Source organism: Haliotis cracherodii, unplaced genomic scaffold, assembly GCF_022045235.1.
Source record: "Haliotis cracherodii isolate W230 unplaced genomic scaffold, xgHalCrac1.p SCAF_5, whole genome shotgun sequence".
Taxonomy (NCBI): domain Eukaryota; kingdom Metazoa; phylum Mollusca; class Gastropoda; order Lepetellida; family Haliotidae; genus Haliotis; species Haliotis cracherodii.
In genome coordinates this window covers 29,942,517-29,967,832 of record NW_027266308.1, presented here as the reverse complement: position 1 = coordinate 29,967,832, position 25,316 = coordinate 29,942,517, and the positions used below count along the sequence as shown (strand labels likewise).

Here is a 25,316-nt window from a genome sequence, read left to right as displayed (position 1 = left end):
GCCCCTTCGGTTCCGGTTTTCGGCCTGAATGATGGACATCTATATCAACTTCAGAACTAGATTTCAAGGATCTACTCAAAATTTGTAATTGGGACAGGTGTGCGTGACAAGTGACACGAATGTCTTGTCGTATGATCTGACACGCTCTCTGAATTAAGCGTACCTGGTTAGCCATCGGAAGCCCAGAAGAATTATGCGCCGCTGTGAGGAGTTGCGTCCCTTCGACTGATCGTGAGTGTGAATCCCAGATTTGCTCTGATTATGATTTTTCGTTATACACACATTAGCCAGTCGGTATTTATTTTCTGTGTTTCCAATCTCCCGCCCTGAATTTTAGATCCGCCGCTGTGGAAATGTATGCCCAGGTGTGGTAAAAACCCAGGTCAGGTTGATCTTGCTTAAGCTATATCTATTCTAACTTCGCTACCAAAGCAAAGCTACTCGATCTACGTCATAAATTAATTTAGGGTTGTTACAAGGTGTTCTAAACTTTAAAAAAAATTTTTTTTATTTATTTAATTCCGCCCGCCCGCTCTCTCGCTAGTTGAGTTTGGAGTCGAGAAACGCGTTAAACATTGTGGACGGCGTTACTTTGCTTCTGGTTTTCAGTGTACGAAACACATTGGGCTCACCTCCAAATGTAATTTAACACGAAATGTGAGGTAGTTCACCAGAGTCGTTTGATATAAAATATACTACTCAATAGAAATTTAGGAACGCCCAATGTTTTCATGTTACTAATTTTAACTTATCATGACTGGTGGGTATTGCAAAAAAACGCAGCCTTTTCTTTAGTATGTTTTGAATCTAGGTCTTCTTTTGGTCAAATTACACCAGGGAATTTATTCGCTGGACAACACTTGTCCAAAATACACCAGATGGGACCGTAACGATGTCTGACTGAACCCAAATGCAGACTTGCAAGGTCTGTTGTAGAAGTTAAATACTGACAGACGCAAACAGAGGAGTGAGTGAGTATAGTTTTAAGCCGCTTTAAGCAATTTTCCAGCAATATCACAGACGAGACACCGGATATGGGCTTCACACATTGTACCCATCAATCAATCAATCAATCAATCAATCAGTTTATTCGGTAATAAGGCCTCAGGCCTTCGGACAGATATATACAATTTAGTTTCACATCAGGTGTTGCATGAAATAATATTTACAGGTAAGAAGAACGAAGACAGATAGCATTTTTAACATAATTGGCTAAGTTCTCAAGGCGGTTTACATCAGAAGAATTTAACATTCTAACCAGTGTGTCTTTACGATTATTACCAGTAATGAAGTCTAGATATGGGAAATATTTTGAGCGAATATCTTCATAAATAGGGCAAACAAGAATGAAATGAAATTCATTTTCAACTGCCCTTAACTTGCACAATGGACAAAAACGGAGTGTCTTATCGATGCCACCCCTCCTTCCTGTGTTATGCACAATTCCCAGTTCTCCAATGCGTAAAAAGGTAAGCATACGTCGCTTTTCTTTGATAATACATTTAATAGATACGGTTCAAGTGATAATGATGTCTTAAATAATGAATACAGTTCTAATTTCGAGCATCCAGACACTTCAGAATACCATGTTTGCGCATGACAGTCCTTAACCCTCTGTATAAACTCACTTAAAAATATTCAGGATCACCAGCACCCTGAAATTCCCACACATGTCCGAAGCCATGAGAATATAACATATTTTTAATAGCAGAAACCAATGTATTCCTACCAACGGCATCAAATCTAACTAACATATCGTAAACCCGTTTTGGAAATCTCTCTTGAGACATATTAAGAAGCTTAAACCAGTATCTTAAACATCTTGTGTAAGAATCAATATAAATACCATATCGACCACATTCTCCTAACACTGCAACATTTGTGGATTTGGAACCGATACTCAAAACAGATTTACAAAACTTCGCTTGGAAACGTTCGAGAAACAACCATTTATGAATCCCCCAAAACTCTGAACCATATAAAATAATAGGTTTAATCTGAGAGTCGAACATTTTAAACAACACTTTGGGAGCGATATTTCGAAGTTTATAACTGAGCTGTTTTATAGGAATTAAAGCTTTACTTGCTTTCAAGACTAATGTCTGAACTGTTCTCGACCAACACATGTACCCATATTGGGAATCGAACCAGGGCCTTCGGCGTGAATAGCGAACGCTTATACCACTAGGCTACCCCACCGCCCCCGTAAACAGAGGAAGGAGCGTGTGTGACATGACTCCAGGGCCCACTTGCACAAAGCGATGTTAGTGATAAGACTGTAGTAAGCCTATGTTCAAGTATGTTAGCGCTAATATCGCTTTGTGCAAGTGGGTCCAGGTGTGTTAACATGAGATAAAGTTTCTGTTAAATCGTCTCTAGCGATATGTTGTGTTTATGAAGTAAACAATAAACATAAGTAAGAGTACATGAAGGAATCGACTTTTATTAATCACGGAAGTTCAGCTTTGTCTGCATTGAGGAACATTTCATCGTCCTATATCAAGAGTTTACAATATAAATTAACACTGTTCTGATATCCATGGGTCGTAGCCGCAAATAGCTGCCAACTAACCGATGTGGCGTAAAACAACAATTACTCAATCACTGTCAGTAGCAGGGGTGTTATGACCCGTCACACCTCTAACCAAACCCACAGTGAGATCATAGCTTGGGAAGCAGGGACTCGTGTGTCACGTGACTTCGATTCAGTTCGTCTAGGTTCGCAACGCCTGAAAAGAGTTTGACAAAATTGGCAACTCGACATAATTATATCACTATATCCCTCGCCACTGTGTTGAGGTACGAACTGTACAAAGGATATAATATTACGTGGAAATGGTTCAGTATAGAAAATGTATATTAATTTAGTATTTTTATAAATCCAAAGAGAAAGATTTTTTTTTATTTGAGCGGAATGTCTTGGAAGGTGTGCAAGAGGACAATTCATTATAGTTTGGTATAATAAATGTGGGGAAGCAATAACCCTCATGGAAGAGGGGAAACACACACACACACACACACACACACACACACACACACACACACACACACACACACACATATATATATATATATATATATATATATATATATATATATATATATATATATATATATATAGCGGGAGCATCTGCATGTTGTCAATCCTTCTTGAGTTATTTCCTGAAATAATTTGTATGATTGACAGATTCCTTCACCACTCAAAATATAATTAATAATTCCCCATGATTGAAATCTCATTCAAACTAGACTTTTTCTCGAGTTATCAGAGTCTTAGGCTTTTTTTTCAAATGTCAAAAATACAGCATGAATCCAGTTACATGATCTAAGATAAAAAATAATAATTACATATCTGATGTTTAGATTTCATGAACTACATTTGATGAGTAAATTACCTTGGCATGCCCTTGACCTTTGACATGAATTTAATGTGTGACATGTTAATGAGTTAATATATATTTCATCATGACTGGTCGGAAATGTATAATGCTGACGTCCATAGAAAAGCACAGTGTGTGGCCTTTCTTGTATGTATAATGTCAATACTTCACCGAGACGGCTTGGAACAAAGTTGATTAAAGATAGCTTGAACCTAACGAAATGTAAAGGAGCAAGTGACAAAAAAACCCGTGATGCATATCTCCTCTACTATGAAAGAAACAGCATGACTTTTGTATAAAACGCATTCAAATGAAATATTTAAATGATGTATGATGTCGAATAATGATAGAGATGCCACACGTTACACGTAGATTGTTTGGTAAGTTCGAGACCATCCAACAACGTACCAAGAAGCGCCATTGCGTTGTCCACTTCATCCTTCACCAGCTGCAGAAGATTAACAACGCCCTCTGTACCCTGTCAGGGGAGACAACTTGTGTAAGAATGTCCTTGCAGGTTGGTGAAACATGGCCTACGAACGGCTCAAGGCTTAATACCACTACTACTATGGTGGTACCTACTGACCTCTCGGGGATTCCGGCTTAGAATAAGTACCCAGCATCCCCTACATGTCACAAGCACACACACACAAAGAACATGTGATCCTAACGTGTGACTCATCTTCCCGAGGCAAGGGAATGAACTGACTATAAAAGTCCGCGGAAACTGGATTTTTACAGTCAGTTCACTCCCTTGCCTCAGGAAGATGTGCGTGACTTGTCCAATAGTGTCATCGTATCCCGGCGGTGTAGATCGTTGTTCATGCTATCAACAACTGGCTTGTCGGGCCCAGACTCGAATATATTGTATCATAAGCCGAATTGTTTATTACTTACTAATGCGTGAAACACTCACTCACTGCACTCATAACTTATTTCTCAATGTGACGTATCAGTGAGAAAACGTACGTCCAATGCAATTCCCTATTTTGACTTGTACCTTATGTACCCGTGTCTTTGAGGTGAACAATTGACTTGCCTTTGCGTGTGTTTGTGGCGAGGACCACCGATGGGGCAGGATACGCTTTTCTTTCAACGAGCACTGTATCATTCCAGTTTGATAGTGATTCATAAACACACGCTCATGATACAGTCGGTATCGTATAATTGATTCTGCTTTTAGCAGGGATTTTTTTAGTAATGTTTTTTGTTGCTTTTATTTACCCCAGCATTTCCAACTGGGAGGGAAAGACTTTTGTTTAACGGGTCGGACCATGCATTCGCCCATGACGAGGAACACCCAGATTCCATTCCTGTTATGATTAAACTTCACAAAGACCATTCATTGTGTGCGCGAACGTTGGAAAGGGGTGTGTGTGTATGTTTTAAAGCGGCCCTAATAAATAATCCTTTAGCTATATGTAAATAATAGAGTCTGGGTCAGACAATCAAGTGATTGATATTGTGAGCAACGATCCAACGAGGTACGATGTCACGCCGTCAACCACGTCACCGAGTCTGACCACCCGATACATTAAGTCACGGGATAGAAAGCCTGTGTTCACAACAGGAACTAATGCGAGTCTCCGTTACAAACCACATCACTTCACCTTGTGCACGAGTCCCCATAATGCTGGCCTGCCGATGAACACAGCCCTGGCACCGATTGCTATAGCCTTGATGACGTCATATCCGCTTCTGACTCCGCCGTCCAAGTAAACCTCACAACGATCGCCCACAGCGTCCACGATCTCGGCGAGGACGTCTAACTGTTAGGAGTATAAAATATATCATACCATTTTTTTAGTTGCATAACATTGCTTCCCCCATGTAGAGCCTCAGAATTAGCAAATGAATAGTGTGTAACGCCGCTTTGAACATTTTGTAGTTATAACACGGCGCGTGGAAGGAAAGTGACGGTTAGACGGTTACCACTTCGGTTAAACTTTCGAGAGGCGGTGAAAAACTAAGATCATATTGCGGCCGGACCTGGCATTCGAAGCCAAAACCATCGTTTCCTGACACGGGAGGCAACATTTGAGTCAGTGAGTATGAGTTTACGCCGCTTTAGCAATATTCCAGCAATATCACGGCGGGGGACACCAGAAATAGGCTTAACACAATGTACCCATGTCTGGAATCGAACCCTGGCATTAGGCGTGAAGAGCGAACGCTTTAACCACTAGACTACCCCACCGCAAAGTTAGCTTTCACATTTTACACTCTGATCACGAGAAGAACAAAATATAGTATGGTATCAACTTCATGGACAGACATGCCAACAGTATGCCCAGCACGAAAAAGAACATTGCGTATATTGATATTCATAACCATATATGAACTTTTGTCCTTGACTTCGCTGCTAGTAAGTAGCGTTTTGAATGTGATAATTATGTTTTTACTAAACAAAATAAACTTTGGTGTCAGCATAAGTTGTGGGAAAGACATGTTATGGCGTTAGTTTCCATGGCTCGATTCAGGCGAATTTCTCTACATTGCCCTTCGGGTGGCACAAATAACACTCATCCTTCTTCATCTTCCCGAGGCAAGGGAGAAAAAGTCCAGTTTCCACCCGTGCCGAACTAGACTGGAATTCCGGAGGTATATTTTGGCTGGACTAAACAGTCCACTAGACATCCGATTCGTAAGCAACATGGATTTCAACGTGCAGATTTTGATCGACTGCAGGATTTGCTAAGCACTTGGCGTGGAGATATTTTCCAAATCTGTTCATGTTTTTAATCAAGGTCCTCAGGATTTGATGCACTTTGCATGGTAAGACTCGTTTTATTTCAATATGAAGTTTGATTATCGATCAGATCGTCTTGACCTGGCGCCGCTATTTTGTTTGAAACAAATGCAAGTGATTTGAGAGATTGAATCTGACTGCTAAATAGGAGGGACATAGAAGAGACATAATTCGTAATGGTGGCGCCACGATCGAGCCCAGGAATCCCAGCCTAGTTTGGCAAGGGTGGAAACTGGACATTTATAGTCATTTAACTCCTTGCTTCTGGAAGATGACCTTCCTCGTCTGTCAACAGATGTTCCCAGAATGATTTGACGAAACCCGATCTCCGAAAGCCACGTCAGGCTCACCAAACACCTACTGTCACATGGATAAAAATATAACATTAAACAGCCATGCATTTATTCCATCTCTATACAAACCATCACGCAGCGACATGCTGGCTTTGGCCCAATAAATCTGCATGCCCTGTCTCTGAGGCATATATTATAAAGTCTCTTGGTCAATGCACCACTGATGATAAATACTTGCCATTGTTATGCAAATAGTAAACGTTCATCAAACTACAATACACTAATATAAACGGACGTTCAAAACCTGAAACAAAATTAACATAAAAATAATGTGAAAGGGATTTTAAAATAGAGCGATTTTGGTGGGCTTGGATCATTCACAACGATCAATCATTCACTCGCACTCATTTTGTAATGGATACATTGTGTGAAGCCCATTTCTGGTGTCCCATTTCTGGCGCTGGAGTATTGCTAAAAGAGGCGTAAACCCTCACTCACCCACTCACTAATTTTGTCACTCACTCACTTCATCAACCCACTCACTCACCCTATGATGATCAGTTGTCTACTCATTTTCATATTTGGCAACAGGTGTTTGGCTCTTTTGACACCGTCAGCTTGTTTGTGTAATTCACACCCCGAAAAGAACTTCCATGAAGAGAGTAATCTCCCTGACACTCACCGAGGCCGGTACACCGTCTAACTGTCGCCCACCGTGATTTGACACCCAGATAGCCGACACTCCGTGAGATACCGCCTCTCTCGCATCTTCAGCTGGAAGCGTTATCGGGATTTGATGTTACATATCAATGGGTATCATTTAATTGTTCGATTTTTAATGATTATTATGTCAAGGGAATGTTCTGATATTTGGAGTTCTTTACTGTTGGAAATGTTAATATTACTTCTTGAAAAGGCAATCCTGTTCTAAGAAAGAGCATTTAATCTTTGAGAAGACCTCTTAACGGAAAAGTAATGGTTACATTACAGACTGTGATTGGTTCATTTCTCACCCATTCACAAAATGATTTAATGACCATTTACCATTTAAAACACCCTTTACAATTACAGGCAGTCGCGTGAAGTTTAAGAGCCATTTGACGCCTTCCCACGTGATCGATGGGTCCAACTGGCTCCCAACAACTTCCAAATATGGCACATTTGCTGCATCCGTTCTCAAAGATTTGAATATACCGTCAGAAGCGTCGATGTTCGGTAATCTGAAGAAAAACATTAACCGGCCTGTACACGATATTCTGAGCTGTACTACAGTAAAACAGAGGTAAATCAAAGGATCGGAAATAAACAATAGAATCAGAAAACATTTTCAGCGTATATATATGTATATTAACTCACCCCTTGTCAAATCTTATTATAATGAGACGTTTACTCCCGATATAATACCTATCTGCGTGCCGAACGGAGGACGCCTATATACCGTAGAAGGTTGCATCAAGGAACAGGGGACTTTGAAGGCCCAATATAAATGAAGGATGCGTAGGTTCTTGATCATTCAGATGTCAGAATTCTAAAACTTTCGGCTTCATTTTTTCATCACTTCGATTTGGAATCGAATCGAATCCCACACATCCCACACATGACACAAACATTCCTTCGATCATACTTTCCATCTGGTATAGATGCCATGCTCAGAAACGACAGGTTGTACAACAGATCCACACAAATATAATGAAGCGGCTTTAGTTTTTGGCATTCGGATGTTCCCGATCATATTCGCTTTCTGGATATTTTTATCTGAATGCTTCGCCCTCTCAAATCGAGATTTTATAAGCCTCGACGCTGATTGGCTGAAGAGAAACATCACCTGATGCGACGTTCTGTGGAAGTGCCCTCCGATTTTCACACAGAAATGTGTCGTATCGAGGTAAATGATCTGATGTTAATAAGATTGCAATTCGTCCGATACATCCAATTGTCCCTTGCATGAAGAAAACGTTATATTCTACCATGGGGATTCCGGGTTAGAACTGATCCCCGGGAAACTATGCTTCTCATATAATGGGACAAGATGGATCGGGTGGTCTGGTTCGGGGACTTGGTTGATTGTCATCGTATACACCGACGCCTACCTTGGACGTAGCTCGACATATCAGTTACATCAGTTATGTACAGTCCCCCGCCATATTGCATTATTGCATATTGCATATTGCAGGACGTTAAACAAACAAAAAATACAAAGACCAATTCTGATTGGTCAAACAAATGTTTTTAAATTGCTGATTAAATTGACGGCCACCTAGCCGAATAGGTTTTAGACCAATATTCAGCAATTCTGAAGATACGAGAATTAAGACGAATTATAGAATGCCAGTTAAATGAAGGAGCGTTGAGGTAGCTTAGTGGTGAATGCTTTCGCTCGTCACACCAAAAGCCCTGGTTCGATTCCCGACATGTTTACAAGGTGTGAATCCCATTTCTGGTGTCCCCATCGTGATATTGTTGGAATATTGCTATAAGCGGTGTAAAACCATACTCACTCACATACTAGTTTGTTTCGTGTTTTGAAGGCGGTAATTTAGCGGCAGAAATCGAAGGCGTATTGTTTACAACAGAACCACCCAATCGCAGTCCAAATATATCCAAGCCATATATAAGCACAGTACTTAAAGCTACAGAAGGTCAACAGATAAAAATAAATCTGAAACCTGAGATGACCCGGAACTGTAAATCCTTCTCTCATGGAAGACAGCCTCCTACCGGCGACCGGTGCATCTACCGTCAAAACAAGGGCAGAGAACCCAGCCGCCTCAGCTCTCCGCACCAGCGTTTCTGTCAGGCTACGCTCCTTGAATATGTAGAGTTGGAACCACCTGACGCTGTTGGGAGCTCCGACTGCTATGTCTTCAATGCTGAATGTTGAGACGGTAGATAGACCAAAGGGTAGCTGGAGTCGCTCACATGCTGCAACAGCGTTCAGAGTTATAGTCGAAGATTTGATACACTAGTGTACAATGACAATCAATAAGGTAAATAGTTGAATGTACCGCATATTAAAAACATAATATTATGTATTCATTGTAAATGGATACTATGATCACGTTTGTCAGATTTATCTAGGTAACCGTACACATTGCTGCCACGCCCACTTGCCGCGTACATGTATCGTGAGTGAGTGGGTGAGTGAGTGAGTGAGTTGGGTTTAACGCCGCTTTTAACAGTATTCCAGTTATATCACGGCATGTCAGCTTAATGTGGGAGGAAAGTCCGCAGGTCTCAGACGTTTACCACTTCGGTGAAACGGGTATGGTGCTGACAAACCTAGAAACATAATCGGGGCGGACCGGGATTTGAACCCACAATCATAGGTTTCTGGCGTGTCCAAGGGACGCAACTCTGCACAGCGAATTGCGGTTCCTTAGACGACTGGGCCACCCGTGCCCCCATATACATGTGTCGGACTATCGTATTAAAATTACATCGGTCTACTTTAAGCTACCCGTATAAATCCGGGTAGAATTTGTCTTCAGCAACCCATGCTTGTAGTTAAAGCCGAATAACGCGATTGGGTGGCCAGACTCACTGACTTGTTAGATTCATGTCATCGTATCCAAATTGCATAGATCGATACTCATGAAATCAATCACCGGATTGTTTCGTCCAGACTAGATTTTTACAGACCGTTGTCATAGAGCTGGAATATTGCTGAGAGAGGCGTCAAACAACAAAGAAACAAACCTTTAGCTATTCCCATCTCCCCATCGAGGTGAGCCATGCGGCATATGGACATGGGTGCCACGCCCACTGGACAACTGACCGGGCTGCCCAACACTGTAGTGGACATGTCTCTCTTGGATACATCCCTCAACACCCGGGGACGGAATCGGTATCTGGACACACAACAATAACACGCTTTTAATAAACCATGTTTCAATAACGTATATTGGTGAAATGTTACATATTTAAGGTAAGTATTAATGCTCGAGTAAAATAGGTATCGGTTGATTGTCTGGTGTCACTCGATTATTACAGCTAGGTCTCTCAGCTGGGTTTTTGTTTGTTGTTTGTTGTTTAACGCCGCACTCAGCAGTATTCCAGCTATATCACGGCGGTCTGTAAATAATCGAGTCTGGACCAGACAATCCAGTGATTGACAACATGAGCATCGATCCACGCAATTGGAATACGATGACATGCATTAACCAACCTTGACCACCCACTCTTACGACAAGAACAGTCACTTCTTACGACAAGCATTGGTTTGCTGAGGACCTGTTCTAACCCAGATCTTCACGGGCCGTCAGCAGAGTTTAGTGAAGCAGGTCTCAGACGTTTGCCTTCGTGGTCTTGTGGTAGAGCGTCCACCCGGAGAGCGGAAGGTCCGAGGTTCGATCCCCGGCCGCGTCATACCAAAAGACGTTGTTGTTACCCTGTCTGGCGCTCGGCATTAAGGGGCGAAAACAAGGGCTGGTCGGCTCGGAATCATTGTCGGTGTATTCATGTTAAAACTGCGGCATGGTATCTCAGTGGGCTAGCACTATAAATCGGCATCAGTCCGGACGAGTACAAACAGCCACACACACAGATACACGTGCATGCTATATAAGTGCAATAATCTTAGACGCGACGTTAAACCCACCTCACCTCACCTCAGACCTCACCAACTCGGTGAAACCCACGAACACGAACATGATACTGAATCCAAATCAGTGCGAACATGGAAGACGTCGTGATACAACTCCATGTATGAGGGTAACACTGTAGTAACTCAAACCCCTGCTTGCTCACTCACTCACTCACTCACTCATTCACTCACACTACCTCCTATACACCAGCGAGTTATCTTGCACTGTCTGCTCCAACGATGATCCTGCCTTGAAGTAATTCTCAACCATGGAAGGGAGCTTGTCCTTAGCGTAAGCCTCATAGTCCCCTACACAGAGTAAGGGGGGAGAAGACGTGTGCATGCTTCGGGGGTCACGTCCAGGAACACTAATGTACAGGTGTGTTGTACAGGACGTTAAAACCAAACTGACACAGATTTAAAGCTATCTTTAGCTTCAAGGTTGCGAGTATCTAATCAGTATGAAAGCGTGTCAAGACTTGTGATCACTGGTATTTAGGAGATACCTTTTCCGTGTTTTCGTCCGTCCGTCCGTCCGCTTCTCAAAGGGAATAAATTTTCTCAAAAAATATTTCAGAATCAGAAATAGAATCATAAACTATTATTGATGTCGTCAATTGTTTTATTGGGTTTTTTTTATATACTGAACAACAAAAGTTCCTGTGACATTGAATAAGATTTAATGCAAAGTTTTGTTTTTTACCAAATCTGAAACAATTTCGGTTTGCAAAGATAAAAGATTCCTGTAAGTGTTCAAATGGTTTAATTTGCCATACTGACTTCAGAAAATGCGTGCCAAAATGCCAATTTACAAATCAATAGCGTGTATGTCCACCTCTGGTTGCGATGCAAACAACACATCTTCGTCTCATGGAATGGACTACGCGTCGCACATGGTCCTTCGGGATATCTGTCCATATCTGCTGCAGCATGTTTCGAAGTTCCTGGAGTGTCTGTGGAACACGTGGTTGACGTCGAAGGCGCCGACCCATCCCATCCCACATGTGCTTGATTGGTGAGAGATCAGGGGAGCAAGCCGACCAGGGGATGACATTCACGTTGTTTTGTTGAAGAGAATCCTGAACAAGTCGAGCAAAAACGGTAGAACAACAGGGCCGATAATCTCGTCGCGGTAGAGATTTTCCCCTACCACTATCAAACGGGTCTCGCCGCCCCCGAACTGATCTCCTTCCATGACACAATGATTGACGTAACATTATCGACGTCAGTACACTCGAATCCGTCCAGCGCTGTGGCTGAGGTGAAAACGAGACTCAACAGTGAATAGAACTTGTCCCCACTGCCTGGCCGTCCAGCAAAGACGCTGTCTGCACCACTGAAGACGTGCTTGATGGTGGTTTCCTGTCAAAATGGGACGTGTGGCGGGTCTTCTGGCGACAATCCCTACACATTTGAGGCGACGACGTACGGTTTGTGAAGATATTCGTCGAAGGCCAGGGATGCTTCTTGCAGTCATTGTTGCTGGCTGGAAGCGATTTCGTAGGTGTGTTGTTCGAATACAGTTGTCTTGTCGATAATTGGTTACGCGTGGCCTGCCACTCCGAGGATGGTCTTTAACCACATTCGTCTGTTGCAACGTTGCCTTTAACACCAAATGGTGTTTCTTCGGACGTTAAATTTTCTTGTAACATCACGTTGACTTGATCCTGCTTCAAGCATACCAATGACTCGCAGACGCTCATTTTCGGACAGGCGTGGCATTTTATAATGTTGAATAATTGCGTAATTTTGTTGTTTTTCTGAGTGGTTGTCAGCACGATGCTAGACAATGCATATGGAATCCCGTTAACGCACACGTTTTGATACCAATTCTTGGGTAGTGAAATGCATGGGGCTTGCATAAAAGTCCACTTTTGCATGGAATGCATGCTTTTCTGTAGCAGCTGCGTTTTAGTGACTTGATTCCATACATGTACTACAAAACTGAAAAACAAATTTTACTTGTTTGAAAAATACTCTAAGATATTGGTGTCACAGGAACTTTTGTTGTTGAGTATACATTAACAACATGTTATTTACAGTTTTATGAAAAGGGACCCGAGGTCCAGCTCAATTTGTCTTTAAGTCATTCTGTGACCCCGGTACACCCGGTCGTATCCAGTAGAAATAAGAACAATGTAAATGCAGATGACGTAGAGCTACTTGTGTGTTCTACAGTGTATTAATATATAATTACAAGAGCAGAGTTGATACCTTGTAGATACTCGATCACGGAATGCTAGACAATGGAAACTGGTCTTTGAAACTGTTTCTCCCTTTGTGAAATTCCAGTTGACCTCTCAGTCTTTAATAATGCCGCGTTTCGATATTTGGTGTTATCCCGCTGGTTTATTCTCAGGAAGGCGACACCTTGAGGGGTGTATAAACAAACCGCTAAAACGGTTCACCTCTTGGCCAGGTAACTAAATAACTTGCACAATGGTCATGATGTGTTTATTTAAGGCTTAGGTACAGTATATACTATACACCGGTTACATTTATTTGATTTAAAAAATACCCTGAAATACTATCACTAAACATTACAGTAAACTTTGGACAAGCATAGTCGTTTTTTACGGCTAGCATGGGTTCCTAAATACCGTGAAGGTCCGAGGTAGAATAGGTCTTCAGCAACCCATACTTACGGTAAAGGGCGACTATGCTTGCGGTAAGAGGCGATTGGTTGGTCAGGCTCGCTGACTTGGTATCGTGTCCCAGTTGCGTGGATCGATGCTCATGATGTCCATCACTGGATTGTCTGGTCTAGATTCGATAATTTACATAGAGTCGTTATATAGCTGGAATATTGCTGAGTGCGGCGTTAAACAAGAAACAAACACCTGAAAACATGACACGTGACCAGCGACGATTACCCCCGTTTTGACGATGTGTAGACCATTGACGTCTGTTGGTAATATGACGATGTCTCAGCTACACAACACGGGGCATGGAGATGAGCTGCATGTAGATGGACGTCTAATCATTTAACCCGTAACTCGTACTCCAGTGAGATTCATGACTTCTCCAGTTTCCGTAGACACTATCTTGAAAGCATTCACCTGTCAAACGCAGTGCATCCGGTTGCTATGCATCCAAATATGTAAATAAGAATTACTCAATCTATTGCACGAATAGTTTATTGTTTGCTTATGGAGTGCAAATATTTGAATATGAACATGAATTAAATTATGAATAATCTCATCATCTGGATCCCACCGACCGTACTCTACAAAGGGACGTAACTCACCATCGAGGTCTGCTGTCTGTCAATGATGACCATTACGCTTTGGATTGTGAAAGTTACCACACGCATCCTCGTGCCAAATATACTTGAATATGTTGGCATTACGTCTGATTAATACGTACATACATTGTACTCGTATTCTTCTGTGTAAAACACACACACACACACACACACACACACACACACACACACAGAGTTCCACGCATACACACGTGTACGCATACGCACACACACACTCGGAAAGATCACAGCTTCGGAAGGAAGGACTCGTGTACCACGTGACCTCGATGCACTTCGCTGAGGGTTGTTACGCCTGAAACAGGGAGAAATATGTTTTATGAGTGGATAAAACATTACACAGTTTGTGTTTTCGTTTGTTAGTTTGTTTTTCACAGCAATATTCCAGCCATATGACGGCGGTATGTAAATATTCGAATCAGAAAATCCAGTAATTGACAGCATGGACATCAATCCATGCAGTCGGTATACGATGACAGTCAAACAAGTCACCAAGCATTACCACCTGATCCATCATGTATCGCCAAGTGTAGGTAGCTAGGGACCAATTCAAACCCGGCATACAAATGGATCGAGAGCAGTTTGCTAATATCCAACCGTATTTTTTAATATGAAATCATAAAGTTTATTTCAAATTACAAGAGTCATCACAAGATGAGATACCCCCCCCATTTTTCATCATTGTCAGATGTTTATCCCATGATAATACTTCCTGACAACTGTCATTATGAAAGACGAAATTACGCAACCCGATCAAAGAATCAGTATTTCATTGAAACACATTTTCAAAGTATTGATAGAAATATTAAAGGCTTTCAGGTTCTGCTCTCACAAAAAAAACAAGTCCAATTTGTCTCCATGGAAACGGGGAAAGTATTCCTTAAAAATTCAAAATATAGGTATCACGACAGGACGATTAAACCAGGCATGTTTACTTAGAATATTTCATGGTTTTCAATATCTGCCCTGATGCTCTGAAACCAACATCCACCCCATCTCGAGACCAAGTCCAATTGTTTTCATGGAAACGGAGAAAAATAAAAATGCCAATAATGCCAAAATAGAAAAACTTTTAAGGCACCACTTCGAAAACGAAATGATAACGGACAGACGGACAGATAGATAGACGAGGCGTCGACTGTGTATTAAATACCGTGGGTGTGTGTGTGTGTGTGTGTGTGTGTGGGTGTATATTGCTGATAGCAAGACAAAGATCGGTCACCAACGTACCAAGAAGCGCCATGGCGTTATCCACTTCATCCTTTACCAGCTGCAGGAGATTAACAACGCCCTCTGTACCCTGTAAGGAGAGATAACTTGTGTAAGAAGATGTCCTTGTATGTATGTGAAACATGGCCTACACATGACCCAAGAATGTCCTCCAGCTACTTCTGGGGCGGTCGGGTAGCCTTGTGGTTAAAGCGTTTGCTCGTCACGCCGAAGACCCGGGTTCGATTCCCGACATGGGTACAATGTGTGAAGCCCATTTCTGGTGTCCCCCGCCGTGATATTGCTGTGATATTGCTAAAAGCGGCGTAAAACCATGCTCACTCACTCACTCAATCCAGCTACTTCTCTCCTACGTGTATGCATAATAACAAACAGGCTTAATACCGATATTTATGTCACGCAGGTGAACATATATCTTACAACGCATATGTCTTCTTTAGAAACCACATCACTTCACCTTGTGCACGAGTCCCCATAATGCGGGCCTGCCGATGAACACAGCCCTGGCTCCGATTGCTATAGCCTTGATGACGTCATATCCGCTTCTGACCCCGCCGTCCAAGTACACCTCACAACGATCGCCGACAGCGTCCACGACCTCGGCGAGGACGTCTAACTGTTGATAAATATATGTTGCTTTACGACGCACTTATTCGAGCCAGTCTAATTGTCCGAGGAGAGAGAAACACGTCATAAACGATATGAGATGGTACCTCGAAAAGAGTGAGTGAGTATGGTTGTACGCCGCTTTGAGCAATATTCCAGCAATATTACGGCGGGGGTCACCACAAATGGGACCTCGAAAAGGTCCCATTTAAACCAGGAGGATATATCCAATTATATCTATAAGATGGCGGGTAAGTCTTTGTGGGGCATTTAGAAGCGATACTTATAAGGAAGAGTTTATGGATGTCAACTTCTTTATTCTGAGGAAAACAACGTTTCAGAATATATACGAACACTTTCATTAATGATAAAGGACTAAGTATTTACTCCGTAACGCTGTGTTCTTCGTAATGAAGAAGTTGACATCCAAAAATTCTTTTCCTTAAGGTGGCGGTTATTTACATGAGTTGAGGGGAGGTCGGGTAGCCTAGTGGTTAAAGCGTTCGCTCGCCACGCCAAAGACCCGGGTTCGATTCCCGACATGGGTACAATGTGTGAAGCCCATTTCTGGTGTCCCCCGAGGTGATATTGCTGGAATTTTGCTAAAAGCGGCGTAAAACCAAACTCACTCACTCACTTACATGAGCTGAGTTAGCTTGGCCAATCAAGAAGAAGACTCTTGTATTAAATATTATGCTTCAGGTCTTTTGGTTTGGTCCAAAGAAATCGCGACAACGCGCCCTTTATTTAATTATTGTTTTATTGTTTTTCAAACACCACTGACCCGAATGATACAATCTTTGCATAGATATCGCCCGTATTAAAATGACCTTTATGCAGGTACTCTGACAAGCTTAGTTGGGTGATGTCGTAAAAGACGTCATAAGATCCCCCACCTGCCTCAACACACAACAGGTAGAGAAACACGACATGCATCTTGCACTGTGATACATCAAGCTCCTTCCCAACGCCTGACACCTTCGTTACACTCTCGGTAACATCGCTACTACCAGTGTGGGTGCGGCCATTACAAGAATCTTGAAATTTGGCCTCTAATCCCAAATGTAGTAACGTTTATACTTTTGTTTTATGTCTTTGGGAATGCCATCATATTCTATTTTTTCAAAAAGTTTACGACCGATCATGCTTTCCATATGAATTTACTTTGTTGTTTGTATAATCAGATTGGTTCGAGATTGCAGACTTACGGAAAATCAACCAACGTCTCCCTTACATTCGTACTATATCAGTTACATGATAGTTTTAATGAAATAGAGACCCGTGAAGATTCCGGGGTAGAATAGGTCTTCAGCAACCCATGCTTGCTGTAAGGGGTGACAATGCTTGTCGTAAAAGGCGACTAACGGGATCGGGTGGTTAGACTCGCTGACTTGGTTGATGCATTTCCCATATTAATCACTGGATTATCTGGTCCAGACTCGATTATTTACAGACCGCCGTCATATAGCTGGAATATTGCTGAGTGCGGCGTTAAACAACCAACCAATCAATGCAATAGAAATTCGAATTGACAAGCCAAGAAAGTAATTTAGCAGCGGTAAGTGTATTCGGCGTCACGACAGTCGTCACTTGTTTGTAAACATAACGGTCATTCGGTTGCGAGTTCAAGCTCCAAGCATAGTTGTGACCGCAGTGGCGAGTTGTGACTGGTTGCAACGACAGTATAGAGAGCTTGGTAATAAATGGGAAAGCAAGTTAGAGTTATCTGCCCTTTGTTAAAATCCGGAAAATTAAAAATCCGACGAGTTTTTAACATTGGCTTGGGCTCACGATGCACGGCAGTGTTGTTGTCATTATGCCATCACGTTTCTTTTTCACTACACCACTGAAGGTATGCATTTTCTATTCGAAAACATGAATCATTTATATCAACGCATATTTAAATGCATCAGTAGTATACTGTACACAGTTCAAACAATTGCTGAAACAGTCCGCTTCACCAGAGTCCATATACCGATATGGTCTCAGGTTTCGCTTTTAAGAGTAATTTAATTATCTCTATTTGCATTATAAGTGGACAGAATATAATATAAATATATTATAATAAATTTATATAAAATTAGATATTCAAATATGAAATGAAACTGAACATAATGCGATGGTGCTGCGTAGGGTATCAAAAGTTCAACCATTCTTCTTAAATGTCTCTTTAAAAGCCGTGATATAACTGGAATACTGTTAAAAGCGGCATCAAACCAAACTCACTCAAATGTTTGTTCAACGCTCCCCTCAGCATTTTTCAGGTATATGAAAGCGGCATTTGTATAATCGTGTCTAGACCAGATAACCCAGTGATTGACATCATGAACATCAACCTGCGCAGTTAGGATACGATGACATGCATCAACCAAGTCATCGAGTCGAACCACCTGACCCCGTCAGGTGGTCTCACACCTTTAAGTTAACGGGGTCGGGTTGTCAGAAGGGAGTGAGCCAGTTTGAACAGTACACCAGTTATATATCACAAATTCCAGCTTAATGTGGGAGGAAAACCCGAAGTTTAGGCCATCTATTTCTATTTTCCTGTCAGTTTACAGCAAGGGGTAAGACCTAAAATAGTTGCTTTGCTTTCGATAGTCGGTCAATGTGGGATAAATCACACTGAACCAAAGGGGGCTCTATGATTGGAGTAACCTCCCCTGACACTCACCGACGCCGGTACACCGTCTAACTGTCGCCCGCCGTGATTTGACACCCAGATAGCCGACACTCCGTGAGATACCGCCTCTCTCGCATCTTCAGCTGAAAGAATCATCGCCCAGATTGGTTGTTGGCGTAACTGTGTTCATTATTCCCCGTTAATACACCTCAATTTCATTCCTCTGGTACATCGATAGTCAGGGATATTCCAAAAGGTGCGTGCAGGCTGTAACGAACGCTAGCCGATCCGTACCCACAAAAATGGCTAACTCTCAGATTGGTACCTGTTTCGTACTTTATTTGTCTGATCCGTACCTAAATTTGGAAAACCCGTACCTAATCTGGAGGTCCCGAGCACAAATTTAGAAGACTCGTACCCATTTATATTTAGAGCATGATGTCCGAAATGGGATTGCTTTAACTGGTACAGACCTTAAAAATTACCCCCAAAATATGTTTCTATTCATTTATTCAGCACTCAATTCTCATATATTCCCACCTGCACTTCTATAGCAATGTATTCACCGCACTGTTACATTTCAAATATTCATTCATTATACATTTCAAACAAACATTCATTCATTATAAATTTCAAACATTCATTCATTATATATGTCAAATATTCATTCACGATACGTTTCAAACATTCTTTCATGATACGTTTCAAACATTCATTAATTTAGTTTCATTCATTAGTTGGTGAATGAACAATCAACCAAATAACTCAATGAGGTGAGGTGAAATGGGGTTTAACGTCGCGTCCAAGATTATTGCACTTATAGAGCGACGTACATGCACGTGTGAGGCTGCTTGTACAAGTCCGGACTAATTCCGATTTAAAGTGCTAGCTCACTGAGTTAACATGCCGCAGTTTAACATGAATACCCCACTCAGACACAGTATACTGACTCCGAGCCGACCAGTCCTTGTTTTAGCCCCTTAATGCCGAGCGCCAGACAGGGTAACAAGAAGTACCATCTTTTAACGTCTTTTGGTATGACGCGGCCGGGAATCGAACCCCGGACCTTCCGCTCTCCGGGCGGACGCTCTACCACTAGACCACGGAGGTGGTCAATAACTCAATGAATGACTACTAAACAGCCATTCCCCCTTTATATACTCATAACATTAGGATTAAATAAATTAAGTTAACTCAGTTGGATCAGGTGGTATATTGTGTTTAGTATTAAACTACTAACTTCTTGGAAGTCGGTCGGTGAAACAAGTTTACACAGTCGGTGATTGGACTACTCATGTGTTGTTATATGAAACACAAACAAACAAAGTCTTAGTTGTAAACATGTTTAATCCGATTCATGTCTAACGTTTCGAATCATCTATATTTTCATAGGGTACGGGTTCGCTATTTAGGGTACGAGTCATCCAGTTGATACGTACGAGTGGGTACGGGTTGTCCAACATTTGGGTAAGAGTCCGCCAAAACAGTCTGGGTACGAGAGTGAGTGAGTTGGGTTTAACACCGCTTTTAACAGTATTCCAGTTATATCACGGCGTGTCAGTTTAATGTGGGAGGAAAGCCCGAAGTGATGCAGGTCTCAGACGTTTACCACTTCGGTGAAACCCACGAGCACGGGTAAGGTGCTGACAAACCTAGAAACATAATCGGGGCAAACCGGGATTCGAACCCACAATCACAGGTTTCTGGCGTGCCCAAGGGGCGCAACTCTGCAGTGCAACTTAGACGACTGGGCCACCCGTGCCCCCAGTTTGGGTACGGATCTCCCTGGGTACGGATTGCCTAGTTCCCGTTGTTACCAGTATGTTTTTGTTACGTTATAGGTGTTTTTTCTTCTAAATACCACGAGTCATTTGTAGTTTCGGACAGAAAGACTGAATGGATCTTGTTCGTATTGTATTAGTTATGGCATATCAGAATCAGTGATTTATTTTTGGACAGAAAAAAGTAAAATCAAAATATACTTACCAGTTAGAACACCCTTTACAATAACAGGCAATCGAGTGAATTTTAGGAGCCATTTGACATCATTCCACGTGATAGACGGGTCCATCTGCCTCCCAATAATTTCCAAATATGGCACATTGGCTGCATCAGCTCTCAGAGATTCGAATATACCGTCAGAAGCGTCGATGTTCGGTAACCTGAAGAAGGTGAGGTTAGGTGAAATGGAGTTTAACGTCGTTTCAAGGTTATTGCTGATAGCCATATGTGTGTGTGTGTGTGTGTGTGTGTGTGTGTGTGTGTGTGTTTAGACTAATGCCGATTTTATAGTGTAAGCTCATTGAGATACCACACCACTGTTTCACATGAATACTAGTACCCTACTCAGACACAGTATACTGACTCAGAGCCGACCAGGCCTTGTTTTAACCCCTGAATGCCGACCTCCAGACAGGATAACAACAAATACTATCTTTAACGTCATTTTGTATGACGCGACCTGGAATCGAACCTCCGACCTTCCGCTCTCCGGACAGATGCTCTACGGAGCACTTCTCGGGAAAACATAAAACGGCTTCAGGGATCGACCATATGCTACAAAGGACATGATTAAGTTTTAACCTGAGATGATCCGGAAATTTGAATCCTTCTTTTATGGTAGCAAGTCTCCTTCCGGCGACCGGTGTATCAACCGTCAAAACAAGGGCAGAGAACCCAGCCGCCTCAGCTCTCCGCACCAGCATTTCTGTCAGGCTACGCTCCTTGAATATGTAGAGTTGGAACCACCTGACGCTGTGTGGAGCTCCGGCTGCGATGTTCTCGATGCTGACGGTAGAGACGGTGGACAGACCAAAGGGTAGCTTGAGTCGCTCACATGCTGCAACAGTGTTCAGAGTTTTATTACGAAGGACACATGTCATTTCACGTCCAGGTTCGCAGCTTCGTGTGCGTTAAATCCGCGAAAGGAAATTTTAGCCGGACTGTGGATCAAAGTAAATGAGTGAATGATGTTTTTAAAGTCGCAGTTTTGTCTGTTTGTTTGTGTGTTGTTTAACGCCACACTCAGCAATATTCCAGCTATATGACGGCGGTCTGTAAACAATTGAGTCTGGACTAGACAATCCAGTGATTGATATCATGAACATCGAGCTACTCAACTGGGATACGATGACATGCATCTACCAAGTCAGCGAGTCTGATCACCCGACCCCGTTAGTTGCCTCCTACGACAAGCATGGGTTGCTGAAGACCTATTCTAGCCAGGATCTTCGCGAGTCTAAAGTCGAGGTCTCTTAATCAGAAAACGTATGAACAGACATGTTGAATTGTCCAGCTGGAGCAAGGGGCACGTGTGTCCTAGTCGTCTGTGGCGCTGCAATTCGCTGTGTAGAGTCGCGTCCCTTGGGCACGCCAGAAACCTGTGATTGTGGGTTCGAATCCCGGTTTGCTCCGATTATGTTTCTAGGTTTGTCAGCACCATATCCGTGCTCGTGGGTTTCACCGAAGTGGTAAACGTCTACCCACATTAAGCGGACACGCTGTGATATAACTGGAATACTGTTAAAGGCGGCATTAATCCCAACTCACTCACTCACACCCCTTCTTTCTATCGTTCTTAATTCAATAATTGGTTTGTGTCCTCACATCCTCATAACAATGCATCCATACACACTAGTGCCATGACAATATGCCACCCTCCCTATAACTCTACCATGAATAGGTATACCTTTAGCTATTCCCATCTCCCCATCCGGATGAGCCAAACAGCACGTGCCCATTGGTGCCACACCCACTGGACAACTGACCGGGCTGCCCAGCACTGTAGTGGACATGTCTCTCTGGGATACATCCCTCAACACCCGGGGTCGGAACCGGTATCTGGACACACACAACAATAACAAGCCTATAATTGTGATGATTTGGGGCAGTGATTACATAAACTTAGCTATACTAGCTCAGGGATCAACTTTGGGCTATATAATATACAATAAACTACGGTTATAACGAATTCAAAGGGATCACTAATTTTAGTTCGTTATAACAGTAGTTCATTAAAAGCATAACTACAGCAAATAGTCGGGACAAATAGTAAGTTCGCCTTATCCGTCAGTTCGTTCGTTACTGTATGATAACTGCAAACATGATTGTTTCAATAATAACTCCTACATACTCCACGTGACCATCACATTACACAATATGGCGGTAGTGGTGATCTATAAATGTTGTTCGCTATCAATACTATATACCCTATTTCTATATTTTCTCTAAACATAACTTTTCTCCCAATGGTGCGTCATTTTGTAGGACCTATTTGCGGAGGGATAGGTCGGTGGACCGTTTACAGTGAAATCATGGCATATCACTACTCTGTTGCTGGTATTGTCTTAAAGGAATAACTTTGAAATGTGATACCACATTGGTTGGTGATAAGATGAGGGGCAAAAGAAAGTATACCGAGTATTTTTATGTAACTGAACATTGAAACAACTGTTGTTAAATTTGAGTGTGTCTATTTAACCATCTCTCATTCCCGTTACAGTTTGTAACAAGTAATCTGTGGCTGGACAATTTTGTATAAAATAAATAGGTTCAATGAAGACTGGGGTAAAAAATGAATGTGCAACCACATGACCTTTACCATTTTGGAAATGTAATTTTTTTGGTCGAAAAAAGGCAAATTTATTGATTTTCAAAGAAAAGATGTCTAAGATAGGCATCAACAGCGGACGGGTGTATTATGTGAAAGATATATTTTATGATTTTAAAGTTTTGAATCAAACTATATTTGTTCTTTGCGATTTATCACGTAGCTGTCTTATATGTATTTTTTTATATACTTAAGTGTGAAAGACCGAGTTTTCCGAAGTTAAGAAAAGTGAAATCTTCAATGATATTTAACTGCAGTGAACATAACACTTGGTATTTCACTGCAGTGAACATAACACTTTGACGGAACTATTGTGGTATCAGAGTGACCTCCCCTCAAATTGTCTCCCTTTATCGTAAGTGTCTGGACGTACACGAACTGTTGACTACCTTTTTACGGTAGTTCCACATTGACAGGCAAAATAATGACAGATGGTCATTTATGGAGTAAATATCGATTCATGACATTAGTTATTCTCTTGAAAATGTTCCGTTCTAAACTGTAAATGTCACACTTTAACTCGTTTCGCAAAGCGCCATTTTTGTTACTTGACCACCCTGTATTCTTTCGCTTCCAACAGCGGTCAAGAACATTTTTGGTTAAAGATGATACTGTATATAATCATATCGATATGTATGATGCAGAATTTTCGCGACCTAAAATATTTTTTGGTACTTTTGTTTATGTTTTTTTTTAAGAATTTGCAAAAGCGAAACTACTTTTTTAGTCGCAAATACAAGGAGTGGTGACTCGTCCCTGCGTGTTAGGTAGGGAGAATTTACGTTTCAAGGTTTTACATTTGTAATAAAATAATTTAATTTTCCCCTGTACAACTCCACAAAAAGTATATAATAAATAGGATATTCTACGTGTCGAGTGAAATATCATGTTTCTCTCATCTCATGACTGGGGGCAAGGAGATATTTTCACGAGTGGCGTCACTCGACACATGTAATATCATCTATATATTAATAAAAGACCAGCTTCGGCAGTTTACTTCGGCAACACTACAAAATTTTATCTTTCGGTTTATGTTTTTTTTTGTAATTGAATAGCAATAGTTTATTTTGTTTTGCGTGTAGAGATTTTATGGGCGTTTCTCTCACAAAAGTGAACTTGTTGAACCAGTTTATGCTGTGTGTTACATCACCACAACGACTGATTACAGGTTGTTCCACCTTGAACGGGCATCTCACCTTGAATACGCTGACACATTGTCTTTGAGTGTCTGATCCAGGAAACTCCCAGAGTTGAAGTAAGCCTCCGCCTGACCATGCCTCCCTCTCGCGTACTCCTCGAAGTCCGACACACTCAGTAAACGCGAGCCTTCCATTTCTACAGTGACATGCGCAGAAGAGCGGCTGTGTGGCGGTAGAGTGCCCAGAGAGGATATTGCCTGTCGTGTGTTAATCGGTTTACGAACCAACAACATATAAACAGCCAATATTTCTACATATACATATGAATATAATACTCGAATGGCGAAGATAGTATTGATTAGTTTAAATTAATTCTTTTACGGAGCATTCATTTGCATAACAGGTTATTTGAACTTGTTTGTGGCCTTCGCTTCCACCATAAGGCAACAGGTGTTTTGACACACAATGGAACGCAGGATCATGTTTTCAAGCCTCAGACAAGATGTGTTTTTATGTTCAAGTACATTTCGAAACACACTGAATGAGAATCGAAGCCGACCGACCTCACTGCTGTGTTTGCATGATTACCACATGTCAAAATACACAGAACAACTTAATTGGATTTTTTTGCCATTTTGCCAAATATAACACAAATCAAAAATAACAAATAATCAGAATATTCGTTTTCAAGGTAGGTCAGTGTATATTACAGTTATATTGTGAACATACAAATGTTGCGCTTGAGTGTGTGGGAGAGAGAGTGAGGGGTGAGGTGAGGTGAACATGGGCTCAGCATCGCGTTCAAGATCACTGCACTTGTATTGAGACATACATGCATGCACGCGC

At 41.8% G+C, this 25,316-nt stretch overlaps 2 protein-coding genes across 2 annotated transcripts; both read right to left on the bottom strand.

Moving 5' to 3' along the window:
* Positions 1–2,468: 2,468 nt before the first annotated feature.
* LOC139443919 (2-Hydroxyacid oxidase 1-like) lies at positions 2,469–11,393 on the bottom strand. The gene is made up of 8 exons (XM_071224808.1): positions 11,202–11,393; positions 10,119–10,270; positions 9,089–9,344; positions 7,467–7,642; positions 7,105–7,196; positions 4,991–5,149; positions 3,789–3,858; positions 2,469–2,729 (listed from the first exon to the last, which is right to left on the bottom strand). The coding sequence occupies exons 1-8, from the start codon at positions 11,345–11,347 to the stop codon at positions 2,662–2,664; spliced, it is 1,119 nt and encodes a 372-aa protein (XP_071080909.1). The 5' UTR covers positions 11,348–11,393; the 3' UTR covers positions 2,469–2,661.
* Positions 11,394–14,193: 2,800 nt separating this feature from the next.
* Positions 14,194–24,664, bottom strand: LOC139443330 (2-Hydroxyacid oxidase 1-like). Its single transcript, XM_071224308.1, has 8 exons — positions 24,528–24,664; positions 22,411–22,562; positions 21,306–21,561; positions 20,709–20,884; positions 18,774–18,865; positions 15,954–16,112; positions 15,497–15,566; positions 14,194–14,561 (listed from the first exon to the last, which is right to left on the bottom strand). The coding sequence occupies exons 1-8, from the start codon at positions 24,662–24,664 to the stop codon at positions 14,494–14,496; spliced, it is 1,110 nt and encodes a 369-aa protein (XP_071080409.1). The 3' UTR covers positions 14,194–14,493.
* Between the last annotated feature and the right edge of the window lie 652 nt (positions 24,665–25,316).